At 37.7% G+C, this 25,848-nt stretch overlaps 2 protein-coding genes across 3 annotated transcripts in view; one reads left to right on the plus strand and one right to left on the minus strand.

Moving 5' to 3' along the window:
* The window catches only part of HACD4 (3-hydroxyacyl-CoA dehydratase 4), a 45,057-nt gene extending 32,636 nt beyond the window's left edge, over positions 1-12,421 (plus strand). The window contains exon 8 of the transcript XR_005198336.1: positions 12,319-12,421. The gene's annotated coding sequence lies outside the window, so the exon portion shown is untranslated. The remainder of the gene's footprint in view (positions 1-12,318) is intronic.
* LOC108296171 (focadhesin) overlaps positions 7,300-25,848 on the minus strand; it is a 233,412-nt gene continuing 214,863 nt past the window's right edge. For both annotated transcript variants that reach the window (XM_017518577.2, XM_037734927.1), the window contains exons 33-40: positions 24,692-24,807; positions 21,528-21,788; positions 20,787-20,876; positions 16,491-16,668; positions 14,532-14,629; positions 12,611-12,862; positions 10,014-10,089; positions 7,300-7,861 (exon numbers count right to left, since the gene is read on the minus strand). In XM_017518577.2, coding sequence (XP_017374066.1) covers positions 7,788-7,861; positions 10,014-10,089; positions 12,611-12,862; positions 14,532-14,629; positions 16,491-16,668; positions 20,787-20,876; positions 21,528-21,788; positions 24,692-24,807 — 1,145 coding nt within the window. In that variant the 3' untranslated portion in view covers positions 7,300-7,787. The remainder of the gene's footprint in view (positions 7,862-10,013; positions 10,090-12,610; positions 12,863-14,531; positions 14,630-16,490; positions 16,669-20,786; positions 20,877-21,527; positions 21,789-24,691; positions 24,808-25,848) is intronic.

The raw sequence follows: 25,848 nt of genomic DNA on the forward strand, positions 1-25,848 counted from the left end.
AAGAGCGAAACTCCGTCTCAAAAAAAAAAAAAAAAAAAAGGATAACTTATTTCCTCTAAAGAAAACATTTTAAAAGAAACAATTATTAGGCTACTTGAAATCTTTATAAAAACAATTGGATTTTTAAAAATTATCCTTTTAAAAAGCTACATTTTATTTTGCTCTTTATCTTCTAAATTTCTGAAAAATTACTAAAAGTTTTAACAGGCAAGGAGAACAAAAACTCTTTGCAAATTTTAGGTGAGTTAATCTTACTCACTCCCAATAGGGACTGTAAGCAGCCATCTTTAAGTATATCCACAATCAGTCACTAAAACAAAGAGAAAGAGTTAGAGAAACTACACTTTACTGGGTCATTATAATAAATTAAAATTTCATTATTAAATAATGCTTTAATTTTTTAAACCAGTTTACCTTGAAAATTTCTTAAAATTGGAAACCAAAAGAAACACAAGTGAATTTATACTTAATTTTAAAAGAGAAATGAGGATTGACAGTAATTTGAGATATTTGCAACAATTGTAACATAAAAAGATCTGCCATTTCCTTTGGTGACAGGCACAATTGTTAACATTACTGTGGTTGGTTGCCTATTTCATAGTTGAAAGGAATACTAAACTTCATTATAAATTAGTGAGAATAAAGGAATAATTTTTTTCCACTCAAGTACATGTTCCCCAGGTTAAGAAACCCAACATAGTAAAGTCAATACAGTAAATATCTGGTTAATTAGATGTTACCAAGACTGCAAAGTTGATTTCTTTGCTATCTGTCTTAACTGTATGTTCACCAAATCCCTATTTCATTTTGTACAGTGTAGACAAAGCCTTAGTTTCTCAAATCTAAGTAACATAGATGAAATAGGAACCATGAGATATTTTGAAAACACATCTAAGACAACTTTTTTCCTGCACTTTTTTTATTGTGGTAAAATGTAAAATATACCATCTTAATCATTTTTAAGTGTGCAGTTCAGTAGTAGTAAGTAATTTATATTGTGCAACCGTCACCACTATCCATCTCCAGGTCTCTTTTGACCTTGCAAAACTTAAATTCTAGACTCAATAAGCAATGGTTCCCTATTCTCCCATCTGCCCTGTCCCTGGCAACCACCAATCTACTTTTTGTCTCTATGGTTTTGATTGCCCTAAGTGTCTCATATAAATGTAATCATACAGTATCTGTCTTTTGTAATTGGCTTATTTCACTTAGCATGACGTCCTCAAGCTTCTTCCACGTTGTATATGTCGGAATTTTTTCCTTTTTGAGGCTGACTGACAAGGAGGGAATTACTTCTGTCATTTTGTTATTTGTTTTCTACATAGCTTAGCTTTTTGGTCCTTCATTTCCTGCATTACTGTAGTCTTTTGTGTGTAGTTTTTTTTAGAATGAAACCTTTAAATATCTTTCTCAGTTCGTCTGTGTATATTCTGTAGCTGTTTTCTTTGTGGTTAACATGGGATGACATTTAATATCCTGACGCTAATTTGGATTTATACCAGCTGAACTTCAAAAACATACAAAAATTCTGCTCATTACATCTCCATCAATCACTCCTTTAAGTTTCACAAAATTATATACACTGTGTGCAAAATCAATTTTTAAAAATGCATTAGTCTCTATGTAGAAAACAAAAAGTGGAGTTACAAACCATTGTTACAAAAGTACTAGATTTTATATTTGCCTGTGAATTTTTCTTTACTGAGATCTTTATTTCTTCATGTGGCTTTGAGTTGCTGTTAAGTGTCTTTCCATCAACCTGCAGAACTCGTATTAGCATTTCTGGCAGGGGCAGGTCTAGTGGTAACATACTCTCTCAGCTTTTGTTTATCTGGGGATGTCTTAATTTTTCTCTCACGTTTGAAGAATGGTTTTGCCAAATACAGGAAATGTGGTTGATGTATTTTTTTCCTAATACTTTCAATATATGAGCTCACTGCCTTCTGGCTTCCCAAGTTTCTGATGAGAAATCTGTTGATAATCTTATTATCAGTTATATGTGATAAATTGATTTTTTCATGCTACTTTCAAGATTCTCTTTTTGTCTTTGGCTTTTGACAGTTTGTGTGGATCTCTTTAAATTTACTGTACTTGGAGTTTGTTGGTCATTATCTGGCTGTTCTTCAGATATTCTGTCCCTTACTTCTCTCTTTTCCTTCTGGGACCCTCACAATGTGTAGTTTTGCTTGATGAATCCCACGGATCCTTATACCCTGTTCACTTTCTTCCAACTTTTTTCCTGTTCCTCAGACTCTAATAATTTCCATTGTCCTATTTTCATGTATACTGATTCTTCTGCTGCTCAAATCTGCATTTGAATACCCAGTTGTGAGTTTTTCATTCCAGTTAACGTACTTTCTAGCTCCTGAAATTTTTGAATCGTCTTAGATTTTCTCTGTATTGATTTTGTTCATCCATTGTTTTCTTGACTTTTTCCACATGATCTTGGGTTCTTTAAAAAACATCCTTAAGGCAGTTGTTAATAGAGTCTTTACTAGATCCACCATCGAGTCTTTTTCAGAGATAGTTTGTTTTCATCTGAAAGGGACATACTTTCCTATTTGTACTCCTTTTTTTTTTTTTTTTTTTTTTTTTTTTTTCAGATTTTTTTTTTTTTTTTTTTTTTTTGCTGAAAACTGAACTTCAATCTAATAATATGGTAACTACATCTCACTAAGGTCCCTAAGTTAATGGTTTTCTTAAAACTATTCCTTACTTTGCCTGCCTTGAACAAGGTGACAAATGTGAAATCTGTATGTCTTTCAAAATACAAATAGATAGAATCTTACAATTATTTAAGTTTACATATAAGAAAACATTTTAATTAAGATAAAAATATGCTAAAATTATCTCCCTTTACCCAGTATCTATCTTCCACTAATTTATTATTGCTTTGTAATAATTATCATGTTTCCCTTTGGTGCAGATAATTCTAATATTCTTCTGGTCTGAGTCATATGCTTATGTTGAGATGACACGTTTCTCCAGGGTGGTGTTCGGATTGCATGTTCAGGGAGCAACAGCCACAATTAACAAGGTCATCTGTTTAGAATGCAGATACCAGGGCTCCACTAAAGATATGTTGAATCAGAAGCTCTGGGAATAAGCTTAGGATCTTATCTTTTGATAGACTCCTCAAATGAGCCTCAGGCACAGAAATGTTTGAGAACCACTGCCGTTGAGTCTAAATTATTTCAGCTTTGGACAGAAAACTGCTAGTAAGAACTACTTACATAAAAGCCACCAATGTTTTCAGAACCAAGGTGATTTTTTATGGCTTTAAAAATCCTTAAATAGTAGTTCTGAACATGTTTTTAACGTACCAAATAAGAATTGCTAACTAGTTTATTTTTGCTAAGGGTAGCTAGAGTTTTAAACCTAATCTAAAATAAGGTTAATTCTGTATGGAAGTCAATTAGTAAGAATATGCCTTAATTCATCATATAAATGTAGGTGTCTATTGTGTACTTCATGGTATTCAGCTGAATGATGGGATCTTGGGAAAGATAATGTGGTCTAGAGTTAAGAGCACTAGCTTTGATTGAGATCAAGCTGCAGTATTTACTAACTGAATGAGTCTTTGAGTTCCAGTTTCCTTAGGTGCTTAAAGTTATTGTGAAGAGCAAATGAAATATGGTAAATTAAACTTTTGCAAATTGTAAAGAGCTTTGCAGAGAAGTAGGACATTTATAACATCCAGTTCTTATTCCATGACAGTTTGCTGATTTAAATTCTCTTACCTTAAGTGCTATGAGAGCAGGGATGACACGTTTTGTTCAGTTTGTACCCCCAGAAACTTGTATAGTGGCACATAATGGACACCCATAATTGTGTGTGTAACTCTACCTTTCAAGAATACCACCACTACATCTAAAAATATATTTTAAGAATTTTATCAGATTAATTAGGTAATGAATTTCAGTTGTATCTCACAGGGTACCTTATATTTAGAAGACACGTAAGTTTGTTTTTTTTCTTTCAACTTATATAAGTATCTTAACATGCTACTTCTAGAATGTTTTAATTGTTAAGAACAATTTCTTAAACTTCATCTTCCCAAGTCCCCACATACATGTCAGGAATGTGTTCAAGCACTACAGCTACTATTTGCAGTGAAACATGCAAAAGTGACATTTCAATAACATTTTATAACTTATAAACCATATTTTTTAATTCTTTCTTTTAACCTCATAGCTACTTTTTGAGGTAGATCATTATATCCAAAAAAGAAAATCAAACCTCAAGGAATCATCATTTTTATTCAGCTTCATATTTAATAATTTAGCTGGAAATTATCTCAGTTTCCCTATGTTTGACAAGAATCGCATGCTTTCCAAGTTGTAAAGAATTTTTTTACTATTTTTGAAGATTAACAGATTCAATCCAAAACCCACAACTTTATAAATACTATATATATCACATTTAAGATGAGATTTTAGAGTTTCCAGGATCACAGTAAGGTATTTCCCCCAGAAAATATAAAAGCATGTCACCTCAACCAGGACTACAGCAGTGATGACACCCATATATAAACAAAGAGGATGCTGCTGGGGTCTTCCACAAGAGTGAAGAACAATGTGAACGGTTCCAGACACACTCTGTCCCCTAATTCCATTTGAATTGGTTCCTATGAATCGGCTGGTTGGGTCAGAAATACAAACTCACCAAACAGAGACCTAGCCTACAACTTGGGCTTAAATGAAGGCCCCATCTCTTTACCAAATGATCAGATTTCTCTTTCAAAACAGCAATTTACTAAGTGTGTGCTAAACCTCTAAAACTGCTGCTTGCTTTTGAAGTTAGGAAGTTACTTCAAGATAGTAACTGAATCCCTAAATCTGACTCCTTATATAATTACAATACCATTATCTTTGGTTAAAATCATTTTGGAGACATTAATGTCTCCCAATTAACTTCAAAAAAAGGTTATTAACAGACTTTTGGTTACCAAGGAGCCATTACATTACAAATGAAACACAAAGAGGATTTTAGGCACTTGCATGGATCCCAACATCTGTTCCAAATGTACACTTTTCAAATCAAGAGTCAGAGTGTTTAGATAGTTCTGAGAGCCCTATCAGGGCCCAAACCCCACACATTAATTTGTTAGTACATCTCAGCATGCTATTTGTCTTGGCCACTTAGAAGATGACTTGTAAGGAAACTTTTCATAAAGTTAGGAACATCTGGCGTAAAAATGCAGAGACTTCTGGTTTCTGGAGGACAAACTGAAAAATCCTAAGCGAATAATTTAATTCTCACCTGAGGTCATATAGATAAGAGAAAAGGCATTATTATTCTGGTGATCCATATCTTAGAATGTTTAGATGTGAGAACCTTTGAAGTTTTGAATTTAGAATCTTTAGAGGTTCCCATGGATAAGAAAATCCTACAAATCTTTTACTCAAGCCTGCTCAGATAAAAAGTAGTAACTGCAGAAAAAAAGAAACATATCTTATTTCCTCCCGTTTGTACTCTTCTGCTTCCCTGTCAAGGGCAGGAGCAGGGACAAGGTTTGGAGGAGAAGAAACTGGGCTCAATTGATAGGGGCAGTCTGGGGCTAGAGGACCAGGCTGATTCCTCATCCCTTTACTTGGGTATTGACAATCTCTGGCTGCTGACTCAAAAACAAAAACAAAAAAAACCATGCAGAATAGTTCTTCAGTGCTCACTTCCTCTTCACTACTCATTTGCCATTCATGTTGCAAGCTGGCCCAGGAATCTGAAGTTCTTCAACCCATGAAAACCTAGTCATTTACACTACAGACCTAAACTTCTCAATTCCAGAGCCCTGCCTATATGAGGCAGAGTTTATCTGACTATAGCAATCTACATTAAGCACAAATGAGGTTTCATCCTCTGTGGGAATTTTCATCTTAAATTGGGAGCTGATAAGCCTGGTGCATAGAAAGAGCATTGGGTTCTAGAACCTTAGCTCTAGGTGCAGCTCTGCCACTTACTAGCTGTGTTTGTACCATTTTAAAATAGAAAATGCCTCATTGTGGTATTGCTGCAAGAGTTAAATAATATAACTGAAAGCTTTGCGGTTCTGTCATTTTGCTATTTGTTTTGTATCTGCTTTATAGCTACTTCCTTACTTCCTGCATAATTGTCATCTTTTGTGCTTTTTTTGCAATGAAGCATTTAAATACCTTTGTCATTTCCTTTTGTGTATATTCTGTAGCTGTTTTCTGATACCTATTAGTAATGTCAGATGAATCTCAACCTTTCATCAGTAGGAAACCTGAGAAATTGTATATGGATGGGGAGAGGGAAGCTGGTTTCTATTGTAAATTTTCTATCTTCTTCCCTTCCTTCAAAATCATTTTCCTCTAGCCTAACCTCTATGGAAGTAATATATTTGGAAAACAAAACTAGTAAAGCTATTTTTAACGTAAGTGGCAGGGGAATGCTAAAAGCTCCATGGTGCTTATGCAGCACCAGGAACTGTGCTATGACATGACAGATGCTATCCCATGACAGGCACAAAGGTACATTACTTCAGTGGCATAATTTTTCTTCCAGCGATCCCATATATGTATGCAGTTTCCATCAGTATGTTTATATGATTGGCTAAACACAGAACCCTGATACAGGCTGTGAAAAGAGTAATTAGCAAACAGACCAAAATTTAAATGCTGGCTGAGTCTCAAGCCATTCAGTAAAATGCAACCCTTGAGAATATCATCTCAAAACTTCTTTTACTTTAGTCCACTAGTCACCCTGATTAAGAGATTTGTACTTATTTAAAAAACTGATCTTCAGGGGAGATACTGGTCATTTTGTTTTGCCAGCCCAGCATCCCATCTTCTTTCTTCTGGAGGAAACCCAGTTCAGGTGGTTTGGGTAGGGCTGCCTTGGCCCCTCTCTATCCAGAGACTTAGGAGTGGACATATGACCCAGGCCTGGACAACTAGAATTCCCCACCTCCCTGGGCCCAGATACTTGCTCAGAGACTCACATATGACCCACTTCCCTGGGCCCAGAGATCCAATCTGAACCAGTGTCCTCCTCATGTTGCTTCTGCTGTATCCGTGGGCAAAGACAGACATTTTTTCTTTCCATTTGAGGTCTCTGGCAGACATCTTGCCAGCTATGTGGACTGATCCTGGGAGGAACAAAGCCTGATGGCATCACTTGATTCACTGGATGCAGCGGTGTCAGATGAGATCTACTCTGAAATGTCTTAGTTTATGAACTCATCTTTGGCTGAAGCTATTTTGAATCGCAACTTTCACTTGCATTCAAGAGAGCAAAGTTTAAGGAAATTATAGACACCATTAATGAATCTGATTTAGCTAATATTCAAGGTTATCCTTATTATTTAAATGTGTACAACAAGGAAACTTGTCTGACTCATCCAGTCAATGAATATCCTCATGGAGATTCATGGAAAATAGATCATAATGCCATTGTCACCAAGTGGTGCTGGCACCTTCCCCCATACCTTAAAAGTCACACGCACAAAACTGACAAGATTATTTTACTAGAATTTAATGGAGAGGAGATAATATTCAAGTTTCACCAAGAAAATCTCCACAATGAACTCTAGCCAAATAAAGAAAACCCAAGTTCCTGTTTCAGTCTCAACTGGCTGGGGGACTGAAGCAATGCACTCCTCTCTTGGCAGGCATGTGTCCAGCTGTCAGTGATGGGGCCACCTTTTCATAACCCTTAACTTTCTGCATCATGTCTCAGGAATCCCAGGCCTGAATTCTGAAAAACTTCTTCCACTTATATGGTTTTCCTCATCCAGCTGAGAATGCTGCTGGTTACTGCCAAACTGTTCACCAACCATATGCTCTGGTCCATACAGCTTTCTTCTTAAACTCTGGTAGAGCTCTCAAGGACAACAGGGTGGCTGAGGGGACAAAAAATAGGTGTTGCTGCATTTCAAAACGTCATTTTGATCAAAAAGGTGTCACAACGGAATTGGGCTTTTCCTCACTTGGCTAATCTTCACGACTAAGGAGTCCCATCAAGCTTTTGGCAGAATTTTAATGGCAGAAAACCATTTATAAATGTTGGGGGAAAGTTTTTCTTTAGGTTCCCCTGCTAGAATTTAATGGGAAATTTTGAAGAATTAAAATCTGACTTCTGGGATGCTGGTGATGGATTTTTTTTTTTCCCCTTAATGAGGGTGCTGATTACATGGCTGTATTCCCTTTGTAAAAATCTACTTACAACCTATGCTCTTTTCTAGGTGAATATGATACTTCCATTAAATGTGTACTTAAAGCTAAAAAACAATAACAGGACCCTATAGTAAAGTTAGGTTCATGTACTCACTGGAGCAAGTATGACTGTACTAAACTATAGCTGAACATGCATTCACAAGTCCCTTAGGGATCAATTTAAAATAGGAAGTTCTGTGTACTTCCTTTAAATAACTTTTTATGTATCTTATTTTAGAATATTAATACAAATGTAATGAGATTGTATTTGAAATATTATGTGAAGGAATTAGTTGTAACTCTTGTAAGCCAGAGTTACAAGATTATTGTATGTGAATCTAGCAAGCCTACTATGTAATCGAGGGAATATGAGCTTCCTTGACCCAAACGACTGCTTTCCTCATCCATGTGAATTGTTATCTTTGTGACCTAAGAGAGTATATGTTTGGAGCAACCAACGTTATTATGGCCATTAAAAATGAGTACAAACTCCCCAAACAGACAGAGTAAGTCCTAGCGGCAAGTCTCGAGGGATGGATAAAGTAAAAGCATGTTGAACAATAGCCCTGATTTTAATGAGGTTCTGTGGTTTATCAGAATCATGTGGAAGCACTGTTCTATAACACCCATGCCTCCCACCACTTTGAGGAGACAGATTAGAACCAATGAATTCTTACTTGTTTGGCAACCAACAAACTCTACCATAGTAGTAGGGAAAACATGGATCATACTCTTGACTCCAGGCTGACCAGATAAATTATCACAAAATAGGCTAACAGGCAACTTTCTGAAGGTGAAAGTTTCAGTGTAGTATCTCACAGCATGTCGGAGACATCAGGTGAGTGGCAGCCGCTGGCAGGCTCCAGACCCCCCAGGTCACCCAACATGGAGGACAAGAACAAGCTGTTGTAGGCCACAGGGCCAATGCCCCAATGACTTCTCAGATCTGTGTAAAATTATCTATATAAGTTTTACGGAAAGATCTGCCAAGTTTGTGGATCATATAATCATAGTTAACAAAGTCAGTAGAGAAGTCATCTCAATGCCTTAAAGTATGGGAAGTGTCTAGTTTCCCTGGCAAAATACTATGCAGCTCATTAAAAGCACTAATTATAAAGCCAGTGTATGAACAGATTTAAATGTTTGAAAAAGAATGTTAAAAAAGGCAGTATTTGAACTATGTGTATTTTCAATTGTATAGGATTATCGATATGTAACATAACACACAAGAGGGCAAAAACTTCCTACGGAAAATATAAAAATTGTCATTGGGCAAGGGGACTCTGCATGTCTCCTTGCTGCTTTTTAGTTTTCTGAATTTTCATTAAAATTTTAGAATAAGACATTTTAAAACCATTCAAATAAATGACAAATTTAAAGGGACTGTCATGCGTTTTAAGTCTACTTTCTGATTCAAAATGCCACATTGATAACAGTTCCAGATTAGCCCTTACAGAAACCAATATAGATTGAGCATCCCTAATCTAAAAATCCAAAATCCTCCAAAATCTGAAACTTTTTGAGACCCAATATGACACCACGAGCAGAAAATTGCACACAAAAGAACTTCACAAAGTACCTTGATTCATGTACACAATTACTAAAAATATTACACAAAATTACCTTCTGGCTATGTAGGTAAGGTATGTATGAAACGGAGACATCTCCTTATGTATATTCAAATATACGCAAATCCAAAAACGTCCAAAATCCAAAACACCTCTGGTCCCAAGCATTTCAGGTAAGAGATACTCAACCTGCCTCCCCTACATTGCCATTCTGTTCCACAGAAAACAATAGTTTTTCCCCTATGTTGAGCATAAAACATGGAAGTAATACCTTTCAAAAGATCCCTGGACTTTGCTGAGAGGGCTTCTTCAGGGCTTTCCATGATGCTGAATATCCAGTCAATAAACTAGGGTAAAAATGAACAGTGTCAATGAAGAGAATCCTACCATCAACAAGAGAACAGTTGGTCCCTTGGGCACATACATACATACATACATACATACACACACACGCACACACGGTGATACTCCTGTCTCAGCCTCCAGAGTAGCTGGGATTACAGTTCTTAGACAATACCTTCCCCAGCTGGAGAAGATGAGACAGGGAGCAAGCATAAGATATGGTCAGATTTGACACAGCTCCTATTTAAATGACCTGGCAAAGTCAAACCTCCTTCTCCGTTGAATACCCTGAGAGCTGAAACAGGTTTTAAGAGGGAGGTAGATATGGGCCCAGAGGGCCTCCTGTGTGCCAGGAACATTATCTCTCATCACTCCGAGGGGCCCACTCTCAATGTATGGCCAAGTTAAGATGTGAACCCAAGTACCCCTGGCTTCAGAGTCCTATGCTCTTTCTTTGCATCATGCTGCCTCCCACCTGGTCCTGTGTGCAGCTTGGTCTAGCTACCTAGGCTGGGCAGCAAATAGAAAAATGCCAGATATAGGAAGCTGTTTCTGAAATGAAATATGTTGTGCCCAGGTGGTTATGAAACAAAGTTGAAATGTAAGAGAAAAGGCATAAAATAATTGACTAGGTAGAGCCAAGCATGTTAACCACGAATAAATCCTGTAAATGAGGTAGGAACTTAAGTATTTATGAGTTTGCCTGATCTCTCAGGATGCAGTCACAATTGTTTTTGAATTAGATACAGGGTAATTCCATCAATGACTGAACGCTGCCAATCTTGGTTCATTAAAAGACATATACACTGGTGACGGGTAATAGGCATTTCAGCTTCACATATAGAAGCCAGGTTGAAGAAAAATAGGGAGAAAAAGAAAATATTCCTAATTTCCTGCTTTAATCAAAAATTTTTTTCTTTGTTGATTTTTTCTGTTTTGTGCTATAATATCTTACTGGTAAGTAAACAAATCAAGCAATACAAATATATTAATCAATGCAAGAGGTCTACAGTGTCATCCAAAGGGAACATGATATCCCAGTTCAGAAATAATGTGAGAGAAGACCACAATTTTTTTTTTTTTTTTTTTGAGACAGAGTCTCACTCTGTGACCCAGGCTGGACTGCAGTGGTGCAGTCTTGGCTCACTGCAACCTCCACCTCCCGGGTTCAAGCCATTTTCCTGCCTCAGCCTCCAGAGTAGCTGGGATTACAGGTGCATGCCATCACATCCATCTAATTTTTGTATTTTTAGTAGAGATGGGTTTTCACCATGTTGGCAGGCTGGTCTTGAACTCCTGACCTCAGGTGATCTGCCTCGGCCTCCCAAAGTGCTGGTATTCTAGATGTGAGCCACTGCGCCTGGCCCAAATTTGATTTTAAATGGGACATAAAACACAAAATGCGGGGCAGCAATACTAATGCTTATTGGATTTAAGAAGAATAAAAGACATTTTAGTTGAGACACTTGGTGGAGTTTGCATAGCTAAACTGTGGGTCTACAGTTCAGAAATGTTTTTAAAGATGAACAGATTTCAAGAATAAGCAACAAATACTTTTAAGCTTTTAACTTCATAAAAATCCAGTTTTGCTTAAATGAGATTCAAAAAAGAATCTTCCAAACAACTACATTAAGGACAGGTCAGAACAATGTAATGAGAAGTAGCCAAGTTAAGATGTGAACATTTTCACATGCTTTGCAGAACAGCTAGTACAGCTGGGGAACCTCAATATTAAAAACCAAAAAATGTTTTCTTCTGGATCATATGCTTTAACAATTCAAAGTAACATGTTAACTTACACAGCCCCCAACATGATGCAGTGTCATCTTCCCCTTCACCCAAGTCCTTCTCCTGCCCCACCCCACTCCAGAAGAGGAACTAGACTGAGCAGCAAACTAAACAATTTGGGTTTTCCTGAGATCAAGGGTGATACTATTAGACCTTTACAAACCTCTGTTTGGCATCTAGCATAGGCTGGATGCCTGGAGCACGTCTGTGCAATGGAATAAACTATGGGGAACCTTAATGATGCTACAAGAAGATCAATGCTCCTGACCCACATTTCCTGGCAGAAAACTTCCAGACCTACCCAGACATTGTTGATCAACTCCCTCCCTGGCTTATCACTGCTGCATCTTACTTATTACGCCCTTTTCAGTCCTGAATTTGCCTTCCTGTCCGTCCTCACCTTGAGATTCTGAGCTCTGAAACATACTCATCCTTTCCCCCTCCAGGATCAAGAAAACATATGCCTTCAATGAATGAATCAAAGTATGGGCTTTTCCCTCCACCCCATCCCCAATTGTAATCAAGTTGCTGCCTTGTTATTGTTTTTAATTAGCAGTTGCCCTGAGCCTGGGCTAGCCTCAATCTCTGAGATTCTGCAACTGGCTGAGATTTGGGGCAGAATAGGAAAGTCTACGGTGTGATTCAACATGCACTTCACTCCCACCTCCATACTACAGTAGAAACTGCTGAAGAGACAATGGTTGCCTGCCCTACTAAGCAGGTGGCTGCCAGCCTCACCTTCTGGGTCTGTTCCTTCCATGGCTCTTTCTGCAGCATCAGAGGCATGCTACTGGGAAGGAGAGTGAGAACCTCCTGCAGAGTGACCCTGTGCATTGGACTCCTGCCAAGGAAGCTTGGTGCTGGCCCAGCCAGCCCATTCTCCTGATGCCATGGCAACCAACTGGCACTGATACCGAGGAGGAGAGGGGCAGCGTGGTCGGCCCAGGCAACCACTGCAGTTGCAAATATCAGCAACAAGAAGTCCAAAGCCTACAATGAAAATAGAAATGACGTTAGGTCATATGTTTCAACAGGTCAAAGTAACACATGTTCACATACACAGTCCCCATTGTGAGGCAATGTCTTCTTCCCCTTCACCCAACCCATCCCTCCTGCCCTACCCCCATCTGGAAGAGGAACTGAACAATAAACTCTGTTTCCATGCTTAATGAAGAAACAATTTTGGGCATTAGAAGATTTTTGAGGTCCCTTTATGTGAAGGCAGAAGGCTCAACAGTTTGATTATTATTGTTCTAACATTTCAGGAGAAACACAGTTTATTCAGTTCCTAATCATATCAAGATCTAAATATTCCTCTGTTTTGATGTTTTCAAAGAGCTTACAAAATGAAGAAATATTTATGGTTATGTGGACAAAACTAATTTTTAAAAATAGTATAGTCTGATTCCATTTTTGAGCATGTCTTTCTTCATTTTTTAAAAAAGTGTTTTTAGACACGGGGTCTCACTATGTTGCCCAGAGTGGTCTTAAACTCCTGAGCACAAGAAATCCTCCTGCTTCAGCCTCCCAAGTAGCTGGGACTATAGACATGAGCCATTATGCCCAGCTTCTTCAGACATTTTAAAAACCTGTCCAGGATCTATCCATTTAGATTTCAGATTAATCTAGACAATTACAGAAATGGTGGTAACATGAGCCACCTCTGAGTAGCTGGATTATTATGATTTAACTTACACTTCTTTCTGCTTATCTGTTTTTCTCAGTGTTTTAATATTTTTGTAAGAAAACAAGTTAATAAAAACTTAGGAAATCAGGAGGACAGATCATGCAAGTTCAAAAAAACTTAAAAAGCTACTTCCTAAACTCTTAAAATTTCTAAACTCACAAATTAAAATTTCAAAATGACATACAACTCTTCAGAAAAACTGGACAGAATATCAAAAAACATCCCAGGTTATGCAAATTTGACTCACATAGTAAACAGGATACTCATGAAGCATGCTACAGACAAAAATTCTACTATTACAAAATGCACAGCTGCCAGCTAAGTCAACACAATGAAGGAAAGCAGGAAAGAGCTGTCTTTATTTATTTTTTTATTTTTAAACTCACCCAAATCTAATATTAGTGGTTCTTACTTTTTCTGAGTCATAGGTAATTTTGCAGGTGTGATAAAAACTCCCCTTCAATATATATGCACACATGCACATAAGTATCAGCACACATATGGATTATTTGCATACACTTCAGAAACCTCTTCAAATCAGGAATTTTTAGCCATATGCTAGGCCAGTGTGGAGGCCAGAGCCTTATATTCCCATATCCTTTATGGGATTAGTCCTAGCTACATAGGAGCTACGGTTCTCTCTCTCCCGAGTGTCCTTTGTATTCTGCCTGTCAAGAAACATATTTTGTTGAAAATATTTATCCAAGGGCAGCGTTGGGTGTCTCCAAGAGCTTGGTAAGATTCCCCATTTTTTTGGTGGCATTAGAGAATCATTAAGTGTGTCAAAAATGAAAGAAGAAAGGACAAGCTGCAAGCAGAAACATGTTCCTCTTTTGGGAGCGTATATATTAGGTTGGTGCAAAAGTAATTGCAGTTTTTTGCTGTAATGGCAAAAACCGCAATTACTTTTGCACCAACCTAATATAAGTTTTATATTTTAAGGAAGCTATAAATTACTCCTCTAGATTGTACCTCATCAAGAGCCATATTCTGAACGGATGTTGACTGGTAAGCAATGTTTCTAATATAACCCATCAGTTCCAAGAGCCACTCCATTCTCTTCAAAACGCCTGAAATGAAAAGGGTATTTTCTTACTAGACCATGGTTTTCCTTTGAAATGTAAAACAGATCAGTAACAACTATCATAACTAAAGCAGAACACCTGGTTAGGATTCCATTAACCAGTTTCATGTTCCCTTGCAATACCCGAGACTTGTGACTGCCTGAGAGAGAGTCTTTTGACATTATTCATCAGATAACAGTATTTTGGTCTTTAATTTTCAAAAGCCAATTTATTCTTTAAATCTCCCTGACCACTAGTGATAAAATGCATTTGTTGGAGTTTCCCTCTCAACATTAAACACACCAGGAGAAATCTGGCATGCCAACTAACAAGTCATGCTGAATTGCTGACAGTTGTTTTTATAGTTCTCCTTTGCTTAAGTGTTCCCAATTTATGCCAAATCACAGAGGAAACCTAACCCAAAGACACATAAAATAAAAAACAGCCATACTTCCATTATCACAAATACTGATTTTTTCCCTTTTAATTTTTTTTAAAAGAGGATTCCTAGCAAAGTAAAGACTACTTAAGATGAGTTTCAAAACTTAGGAAGACAAAAATGGGAACTACATTTGAGGGCTGGCTGGTTCTGGTTAGAACCAAAGGCAACACCAAACTTATTTCAGTTTATTGCATGTGACTTCATGCTTCATTTGAAACCCTACTAGATTTCTTCCTGATAAATACATTTTTGGTTTAGAGTAAAAAATCCAGTTTCTCATCATAGGTTCATTTTTCAGTGGGCAGGCACTAATACAGATAATAAGAACTGTTTCAAACTGCCACAGAGGACTATGAATTAAAATCTCTTTTTCTTTTTTTCTTGAGATGGAGTTTCGTTATGTTGCCCAGGCTGGAGTGCAGTGGTGGGATCTTGGCTCACTCCAACCTCTGCCTCCAGGGTTAAAGCAATTCTCCTGCCTCAGCCTCCCCAGTAGCTGAGCTACACACAGACGCCACCTCACCTGGCTAATTTTTGTGGTTTTAGTAGAGACAGGGTTTCACCATGTTGGCCAGGTTGGTCTTGAACTCCTGACCTCAGGTGATCTGCCTGCCTTAGCCTCCCAAAATGCTGGTATTACAGGCGATACAGACTTGCAGAGTGTTACAACCATGTTTGTCAGTTTTCTCTCAAAATCATAACAATACAAGAGATGGATAGGGAAAACCAGGCACATAAACTAAGCAATTTGCCTAGAGTCACATAAGCTTCCCAGCTACATCTACCCTTCATGAGCCTGGTGCCATTCAGAACTTGAATGCAGCCTCCAAATATTGTAAGCAATAAACAATGAACTGGGTAGAGCAATGTGGGAGCTCTCTTGGTCAGTAATTATTAAAGTATAACATCTAAAATGGTCTAAAAATTGTACCATGTGATTCATTAGCAGAGCTTCAAAGCTTGAGAATGTAGTTAGGCTGGCAGAATTTGATTATTCTCACTCCAGAAAAGGTCTCCTGTAAAATAACTAATTTGTTTGTTTGTCTGTTTCTGTTTTCTCATGTTTGTTAAGTGACTACCCAAAAGCCATTTTCATGAAATCATCAGGCAGAATCAATTGACACCTTGTGTGTTTGGAAAACTGAAGTTAGGCAGAAGCAGCTAAACTGTTTGTATGTTTGAGGGTCTACAAAGCCAAATACAATACAAACACCATCAAAAGAATCTATCCTTATTTCCAAAAAGTGGATTTCGTGAGCTGTAACTGCTCATTTCCATCCAAGTTACTCCTCATTTGGCATCAGAAGGCCTAACCTGTGTCAACCAGCACTAAACTAATTTTTAAGTTGAGAACACAAATACTACTTAAAAGCAACAGCAGGCAGAGCTATTCCTGTTTCTGATGTTCACCCAGGGTGTCCTCACCCGTGCTGGCCTGGCTCACAATCCGTGCCTGGTATAAGCTCTGCAGAATCATCCAGGCCAGCACCTCTTTCTCATGGTGCTGCACAGCAACATTCAGCATATCAGTCAGGTTCAACAAGGGGAATCGTCCTTGAGAGGCTAAATACAGTTTGACAAAGGCAGCCTTTTCTATGTTGCTCTACAAAGAAAAAAAATGTTTAGTTAACTGAAGTAGCTACAGAATTTCAGGGCAAAGGCAAAACAGAAATGGTGAGTTGGATGTTACTATTCTGTTCATTTCCCGAAGCACATGACCCATCTGCCTGTGTGCTAAATTAACATAAACTTACAAAAGAGGGTTGTAATGCCATCTCCTGCTCCTTCATTAAAACCGTAAATCTGTTCAGGGGTTAGTTGGTGATGATATTTAGAAAATATACACAAATAATCATAATAAAATAACTAACAAATATAGTACTTACTATGTACCAGGCATCACTCCAAGCACTTAACATGTGTTAATTCAGTGGTTTTCAAAGTATGGTACACAGAGCTTCTGTGGAACCCCAAGGTGCATAAGAGGTTCTGTGAGGTCAAAACTATTTTTATGTTAGCACCAAAGTGTACTAGAATTCATTATATATTGCACTGACATTTGTGTTTTTTTAAAAGCCAATTTCACTTAAAATATCCCCGTAAAAGATAAAAATTATTAGTTCCATTAAACATTGGCCCTTGAGTAAATATTTTTAAAAATATTCTGTGGGACAAACTGAGAAACACTAAAAAGAGACTGGTATTGCATACCCAAGTATGATGGTGGTCTCAAGCCAAGGAAGAATACTTATAAGATTAGGCTGTGAAATAGCCACTCTTTTCATGGAACACCATTTACTTGAAAGAATAACTGATGGAAAAACTATGTGGTTATTCAACCTGGGTATTTGAAGGATTATTCTCTGGAAAGTGAAGGAAGTGAATCAGTCACTTCAAGAAAAATACTTCATAGTATCTGCTCCCAAATGATAAAATCTGAGTTTTCAAGAGAAAATTAGATTTTTGGAAAATTTGTTTCTGCTTCTATGAGCCTGACAGCTTCCAAATATGTAAAAAGCTTTTCTGATTAGATAGGTAGTGATAGTAACAATATGATTATTTTATATTGTATAATAAAATGTATTAACATTTGGAAGATCTTCAAAACTCAGTGATTCAATATTTTCCAAATGACCAATTTATGGTATCACAAAACCATGCATGGGTAAAAGACCAAAAGTGCAAAACAGACCAGTGGAATTCAATGTGACAAAGTATATGAGGTTCACTGATACGGTGTCAGATTCTACAATGCAACTGACCTTTAAGGATCTACAAGTTGCTGGCCAGGCGTGGTGGCTCATGCCTGCAATCCTAGCACTTTGGGAGGCTGAGGCGGGAGGATCACTTGAGGTCAGGAGTTCGAGACCAGCATGGCCAACATGGTGAAACCCCGTCTCTACTAAAAATATAAAATTAGCCAAGCATGGTGGTGGACACATGTAATCTCAGCTACTCTGGTAGCTGAGGCAGGAGAATCACTTAAGCCCAGAAGGCAGAGGTTGCAGTGAGATAAGATTGTGCCACTGCATTCCAGCCTTCAAGTGAGAATCGATCTACAAAAAAAAAAAAAAAAAAAAAAAAAAAATTAAATGCAACCATTGTGGAAGACAGGGTGGTGATTCCTCAAGGATCTAGAAAGAGAAATACCATTTGACCCAGCAATCCCATTACTGGGTATATACCCAAAGGATTATAAATCATTCGGTTATAAAGACACATGCACACATATGTTCATTGCAGTGCTGCTTCCAATAGCAAAGACTTGGAAGCAACCCAAATGCCCATCAACCATAGACTGGATAAAGAAAATGTGGCACATATGCACCATGGAATACTATGCAGTCATAAAAAGGTTGAGTTCATGTTCTTTGCAGGTACATGGATGAAACTGGAAACCATTATTCTCAGCAAACTGACACAAGAACAGAAAACCAAACACCCCATGTTCTCACTCATAGGCAGGTGTTGAACAATGAGAACACATGGACACAGGGAGGGGAACATCACACACTGGGGTCTGTTTGGGGATGGGGAGCTAGGGGAGCAATAGCAGGGGGTGGGGAGGTTGGGAAGGGATAACAGGAGAAATACCTAATGTAGGTGACTGGGGGATAGAGGCAGCAAATCACCCTGGCTATGTATACCTATATAACAATCCTGCAAGATCTGCACATGTACCCTACAACTTAAAGTATAATAAAAAATAATAAAAAGGAACTAAAAGTTGTTTTTTGGTGAAATGTAAAAGAAGGATATCCATAATTGTGTGAAAAGACTATTAGCATATTTTCCCCTTTCCTCCTGCATATCTGTTAGAGACTGGAATTTCTTCACATACTTCACTAAAATAACCTCACAACAGATGGAATAAAGAAGCTGCCACGAGAATCCAGTTGTCTTATATCAAGCCAGACATTAAGGAGATTTGCAAAAATGTAAAACAATGCCACTTTTCTCACTAAATTTTTATGCTTAACTTTTTTATTAATCATGATAATATATAATGGGTTTCTTATTATTGCTTTTCAGTAAACATTTTAAAGTTTTCCTAGTTGTAATTTCTAATAAGGTAAGTATCAACAGATATGACCCTTATAATTAGAAGCTCTTTGGAATCCTCAATAATGTTTAAGAAGCTAAAGTGTTCCTGAGACTAAAATATTTGAGAACTACTGTACTTATTTACTAATTCTCACACCAACTCTCTGCAGTAGATCACTATTACCATCCCACCTTTACAGATGAGGAAACTGAGGCACAGTGGTTAAGCAACTTGCTTAAGGTCACATAGCTAGAGGTGGCAGAGTAAGAAAAGAAACTGAGGGAGTCTATGTTCTCTACCACTATCTTATTCTTACCTCTATTCTTTTCAGAAACAAATATAAAACTCTGACCTTGCTGAAGTGGACTCTTTTGGGGACATCAGAACACTACTTAGTATGTTCCAGTGACAATGTTCTGAATGGAATTTTAGGTAGAAATTCAAGCAAGTAACAGCAACCTTCAGTTCTAGGTACTAAGAAGTAAATGACATACTTTATTTCCAGTTACATTACATGAAAGCAAGAGGATATAATTTGTTACGCATATGTAATAATTACGATTAAAAAATAATTACGGAGTCCTTATCTTGAGCCAGGCACTATTCCAAGTACTCAGCATGGACTAACTCACTGAACTCTCAAAAACAGCTCTAAGTTGTAGGTGTTATTCTCTCCCTTTTATAGATGAGGGAACTGAGGCAACGAGCTTATGAAAACAAGATCGCACTGTTAGTAAACTGCAGAGATGGATTTCAAACTGGAGCAGTGAGGCTCCAGAGTCCATCCTCTTAACTATTTCCTTATGTTGTTTCTCCTTGCTTAAAACAAGCTAACCTCCAAAATGTTTACATTCCAAATATTCTTTAACAGTGGTTTTCAAACCTTAGGATAGACCAGAATCACTTGGAGATAGACTCCTGGGCTCCACCTCCAGAGCTTCTGATTCAGCCGTCTAGATGGGGACTCCAGAACTTGTATTTCTAATCAGTTCCCAGGTGATGCTGATGCTACTCATGCCAAGACCACATTCTGAGAACCACTGCAATATGATGCAGAAATTCAAAGATCTGATTGAATAGGCAAACCTGCCATGAAGTAAAATAAATGACATGAAGTCCACCAGCTATGAGGGAGCTCACAGTTCTCTAAACCATTGGTATTAGTTGGTATGCGAAGTTGCTATTCAAATACAAGTGTGCAATTTGGGATGTACTTGTACTAAGAAATGATTCATTATTGATCTGCAACTCAAATTTAACAAAATGTCTTGTATTTTATTTGCTAAATCTAGCAACTTTACTGATATGCTACTTTTTGCTTATTTGTAATTTGACTTGGGCATGGGTGTAGGAGATAAATTATCCTGTGTCAGCGTTAATAGTGCTTGCTTTTCAATCAACCACCTTCTTTATTCCAAAGGATGGGATCAGGTGAAAGACAAAGTGGGAGAAATTGAGTTAAAAAGTTATTCATCCATACAACATTTACTAAGCATCAATCATATTAGGAGGCTGAACAAGACGCTCAACAGTGAAAATGAAATATGGTTTCCTGAAATTAACCAATAACAAAAATGAAGCAAAACTTGTTTCAGCCAAAAGGGCACTGAAACTAATTCTTCAATTGTAATTCCTGCCTCAATAATGAAAAAAGCTATAGATAGATATGTTATTACCTTAGTAACCTGGGCGACCCGATTGGCGTCATCATCTGTCATTTCTGAGAGGCATTTTGCTATGCCAATATACAGCTCTAGATCCTTTCTCTGATAAAGAAAAATCCCAAACATGACAACAGGGTAAAATAACAGGTCTAAATGTTCTGACAAATAGATTTTCTTATCCCCATGAACGGCAGCCGATGAGATTTTAATTTTAACCAAACCACAACATTTGGCCAATTTTTACCATTTTGAAGACATCTTTCCTATTACTCTGTATAATTTTTTTAGCTATATTTTTTTCTCCTTATCAAAATTGCTTCATCCCAAATACATTTTTAACCTCTTTGTAAATCTACAATTCAGAGGTCTTTTGGGGGAGGGGAAGGGCTGATGTTAAATCATTTTATATAAAAAGTATATGAGAAAACATGAGCAAGGATTCTCCAGGTGTAAAGTGTAAGAACTTTTGAGCTTTCTTGTCCTCTAGAGGAGGCATTTAGTAAAAAGGCCTAATAGCAAATTTCCTGGTGCAGCACTGGTTAAACTGCTTCTAAGCTTGCTCAAAACTTTGGTTCTAAATATTCAACCTCAATTTAGATCTTGGAAACAAACACACTCCTAGTAACAAATGTGGTTATTTCTTGCTAGCCTTCCCACCCACATTCTTAAAACATACACCTCCCAGTTTGCCAAAAAGCCTTTAAAAGACCCCAAACATAAATTGTCAGGAATGTAAATATTTTTGTTCCTCACCCGAATCTTATTTGGCAGGAGATCAAAAATTTTCCCAGTAGCTTCACAGAGCAGACTCCAGAGGTGGTGGGCAGGGCTGGGCAGTTTCATGGCCTGGCTCAGACCCTGTAAGGCACTTGGGCACAGCTCAGAATCTCCAAGTGGGGAAGCTGCTTTAAAAACTGCCAGCATTAAATTTTCAACAAAACCCAGGATCTGTTCTTCAGAGACGTGTTTTAACCAGAGTGGTGCAGATATCAGGAGATACCTCTTGATATTCAGCTGGAAGTAAAACAAAAGAGGTTTAATGTAAATAGGCAAGTCTGGGTTTGCAGTGTTCAAAACCTGTAGGTCATCACTGTGTTTGAGGGTAGACTGACAAAGTAAAAGGTTCAGGTAACTCCCTTCCCCCTTCATTTTCCCAGAGCTTCATGGTACAATGGGCCACCAATGCATGTAATTTTGGCTGCTGCAGTTACTTCTGATCCAGGGTGAATCATGTGTTTATAAGGAATCTGGCAATCCATCTGTGAACTACTCAGCTTAAACCTTGAATCTTTTCAGTGATAGGAATAAAATGCTCCTTCTGAAAGTACATGACAGTTACTTTTCAGTTTTAAAAGGTCACATTCTCCGGCAAGAAAAGTTGATGAAAGGCTCATTTGCTGAAAATCAACTAAACAGAGCATCTGATATTATTAATTTCTTCTTCCGAGAAAAAATAAGGAAGTAATAAGGAGAAGTGACATGCTGGGACCATTTATGACCAAAGTAAAACCACCAGCTGAGCATATAGAACTGGCCAGGCACCTTAGAGTTCACGAGACCCAAGCAAGGGCACGTTAGTAATAGCTCTGTTATGTGACGGAGTTTAACCGAGTGGGTTTCAAAAACTCTTAGGAACATAAGCATGCTACTAGAGGGGCAACAAGACTAAAACAAGTGATCTAAAAATAAAATCTGGCAAAATAAGTAATCTAAAAAAAATAAAATCTAGCAAAAACATTTTTGTGTGTGGTTTTTTCCCCCCAAGATAGCACACTAAAGTAGGGGAGGGACAGAGGAATAATTTTTTCTGCACATTTCTAAAAAGATCGTTGTAGTTGCATGAGTTTTCTCAAGACCTCATTTTAAAGAATATACCATCTCAGATCATTTTAAGAAAATGAATTCACAAACTTAATTTGTTAATTAACCAAGACAACAATAAAGATAAATAACCAAAGACAAATGCACAGAGTAGTGCAGAGGTAAAAGACAAATGAAAGGATAAATAAAATTTAGAAAAATTTCAGAGGTCAACCGAACAGGCTGGAAATAGGTCTGATTCAAAAGGAAGGCCTTAACAGAATATGGCTTCAAAGTCAGATAGCTACAGCTCTCTCATTTATTAGCTAGGCAAACTTTGCTTGACCTCCATATGCCTCAGTTTGTAAGTCTGTTAAAATGGAAATAATAAAACATATCTCTCAGACATGAAACAAGACATACATAGAAAAAAATTCCTATTACATAATTCCATTCTAAAGAATTTCTAAAATTTATGTGCAATTTAAATTTACATAAAGGTTATTTTAGAAAGGCAGTATGACAGAAAGCAGATCAGTGGTGTCTTGGGTCTGAAGCTGGGAATGGGGATTGACTACAAACAAGCACCATGGACTTGTCAGGTGATGGGAATGTTCTTGGTGATGACTGAAAAACCTATAAGGTACTAAAATTCACCACATTTTACACTTAAGACAGCCATATTTTAGGGTATATAAATTATAACTCAACAAAGCTATTTTAAAAATTGTCCTGACAGGCTGTAGGGAAATTAAGTCTGCCTTCTGTAAGTACTCACTGAGCGCTTACAGTTACCAGGAGCACAGCCAGGGCTCAGGAAGTGGCAGGCAGCTGGGAGCCACTTGGAGCAGACAGTTGGAGTGAAGTTAATACCTGACAGAAAGGATGCAGACCTTGATAACATCCACCTTCAATTAAAGACAATGAGGAGGAGTAGGAAAGGTTTAAAAAGACAAAATACAGGCCAGGAGTGATGGCACATGCCTGTAATCTCAGCATTTTGGGAGGCCAAGGCGGGCAAATCACTTGAGGTCAGGAGTTAGAGACCAGCCTTGCCAACTTGGTGAAACCCTGTCTCTACTAAAAATACAAAAATTAGACAGGCATGGTGGCACACACCTATAGTCCCAGCTACTTGGGAAACAGGCACAAAAATCACTTGAACCCAGGAGGCGGAGGTTGCAGTGAGCTGAGATCATGCCACTGCATTCCAGCCTGGGCTACGGAGAAAGATTTTGTCTCAAAAACAACAAAAACAAAAACAGTGCAGAATAGGGACAAAGGCCAAGAGACTGTGGAAATGATAAGAGGGCTTTGCACTATTCTCAAACAAAGCCTCCTAGGACAGAATAGGTCACATTATGGAGACACTTAAAAGGTGACAGCATTTAACTTATATCAACTGGTAAACCTCTAAAGAATCATGGAATACGTTTTTCTGTTCTAGCTTGAAACACACTCAAAATTATGCATCTTTACTAACTTTACATCATTAAACTCTCTTGCCCTATTCTTCCTATCTGCCCTTGGCCTAGACATGAAAGGTGCTAGTCCCCTCTATCACAAACACCAGACCGGGTCATTTCTTTCTCAACGCTTTGCTCAAGCTAAACAGCCTAGCAGAGATCTTTCAATCTCTCCACCTACAGCCCCTGGTCCCCCTGATGTGATACTTAAAACAAATCAAGGCTCACCTTAATTGCTGTCTTCTCTGGGAAAGGGGAAGGATAATATATGGATGAGTCCAGTACCTATGGATTTCCTTTCTCTTAATATGTACTGAAATAATTACATATACCATATAATCAAATAAACATAACTTGAAATAATTCCACAACTTTCTAGCTATATGATCTTGAGAAAGGAACTTTAATACCACCAATCATCTTTTTCCACTTTTTGTAATAAATGGTAGCTAACGCATGAATGGTAATGGCTATGGCAGGTTGTAAACTATATAATTTTCCAGTGTGCAGGCCAGCTACTATCAAGCCCTTAATTTTTGTAAGATCTCATCAGCCTCCTCTAGACTTTGAGAACACAAACCCAAATGAACATTAATCTCCTCCAAAACAACGATATCCTCCTGTAGGCCAACTGCCTTAGTTACTACATACACTCAGACTGTGGATCAGTGGTGGTGTCACCCACAAGCCCAAAAGTGCAGCTGCATTCTGGGATGACTGTGCCTGGGTCACCATAATTTCAAGGCACAACTGCTGGATCTCTTCACCTGAAAGGCAAGAAATGAGAAGAATGTGAATATACAGTTACTCCTCTGAGTTGTTTTCAGGCTTTGATATCTCAAATCAAAGCATCTGCTATGTGACTTCTGCAGGTAACAGAACTTCAGTAAACCAGAATAGATATTACAAGAGACTTGTTAGTTATGAGGCCAAATTACGCGTCCAATGGCATCACAGTCCCAAAACTTATAACTAGCAAAGGCCTTGAACTAGGTAGGGGAATATCTTTTATGATATCCAGAGGAACCTACACACTCACACACTAACTAAAATGTGAGACAATTCTAGCTAATAATCTCTTGATCTCTGTTTTTCCCATCTCTCCATCTCATATGCAGAGCATAAAGAAATATATCAAGGTGTAGAATGGCTTAAAGATATATCCACATTCTCTAGTGATCGAGTCTTTCTAATAGTCTGATTTCAATCCGCACCTTATTTTCTTTCCTTTTTCTAAGGACTTAACTGAAACACAAACATTTCAATATAGCACACAAACGTAGGGGAGGGACAGCGGAACACATTTTCAGTGAAATCTCTGGAAATGTAGTATGATGACATCGTATCTTATACAGAGATTAGGTTTATATGAAAGCATTTAAGTGAAGAATTGTGTATAGTCAAACTTACCTTTATCTTTAAAACTGCACATAAATTACAGTATAAAAGTTGTTTTGTACATAATATGTAAGTGTGCACTTTACTAAGTAATAGACCACTCATGGCAGGCACACACACAAACACACACTATTTTACAACACTGTTTACATTGCTCTTTTCCCCACTTCTTATTTTTACTTTGAGAGTTAGGGTAGGGAACAAGTACATTAAATTATATTTGTGTAACTCTATTCTGTATAAAAGAGGTTACTATGGATAAACTGGAGACATTGAGGTGTGCATTCCCTTTGCCTCTCACCACAAAATAACTGTGGTAAGCAGAATAATGGTCCCCAATAATGTCCACATCCTGACCCCTGGAACCTGCGAATATACTACCTAATATGGAAAAGAAACTTTGCAGATAC

This window comes from Cebus imitator, unplaced genomic scaffold (genome assembly GCF_001604975.1).
Source record: "Cebus imitator isolate Cc_AM_T3 unplaced genomic scaffold, Cebus_imitator-1.0 Scaffold688, whole genome shotgun sequence".
NCBI classification, from domain to species: domain Eukaryota; kingdom Metazoa; phylum Chordata; class Mammalia; order Primates; family Cebidae; genus Cebus; species Cebus imitator.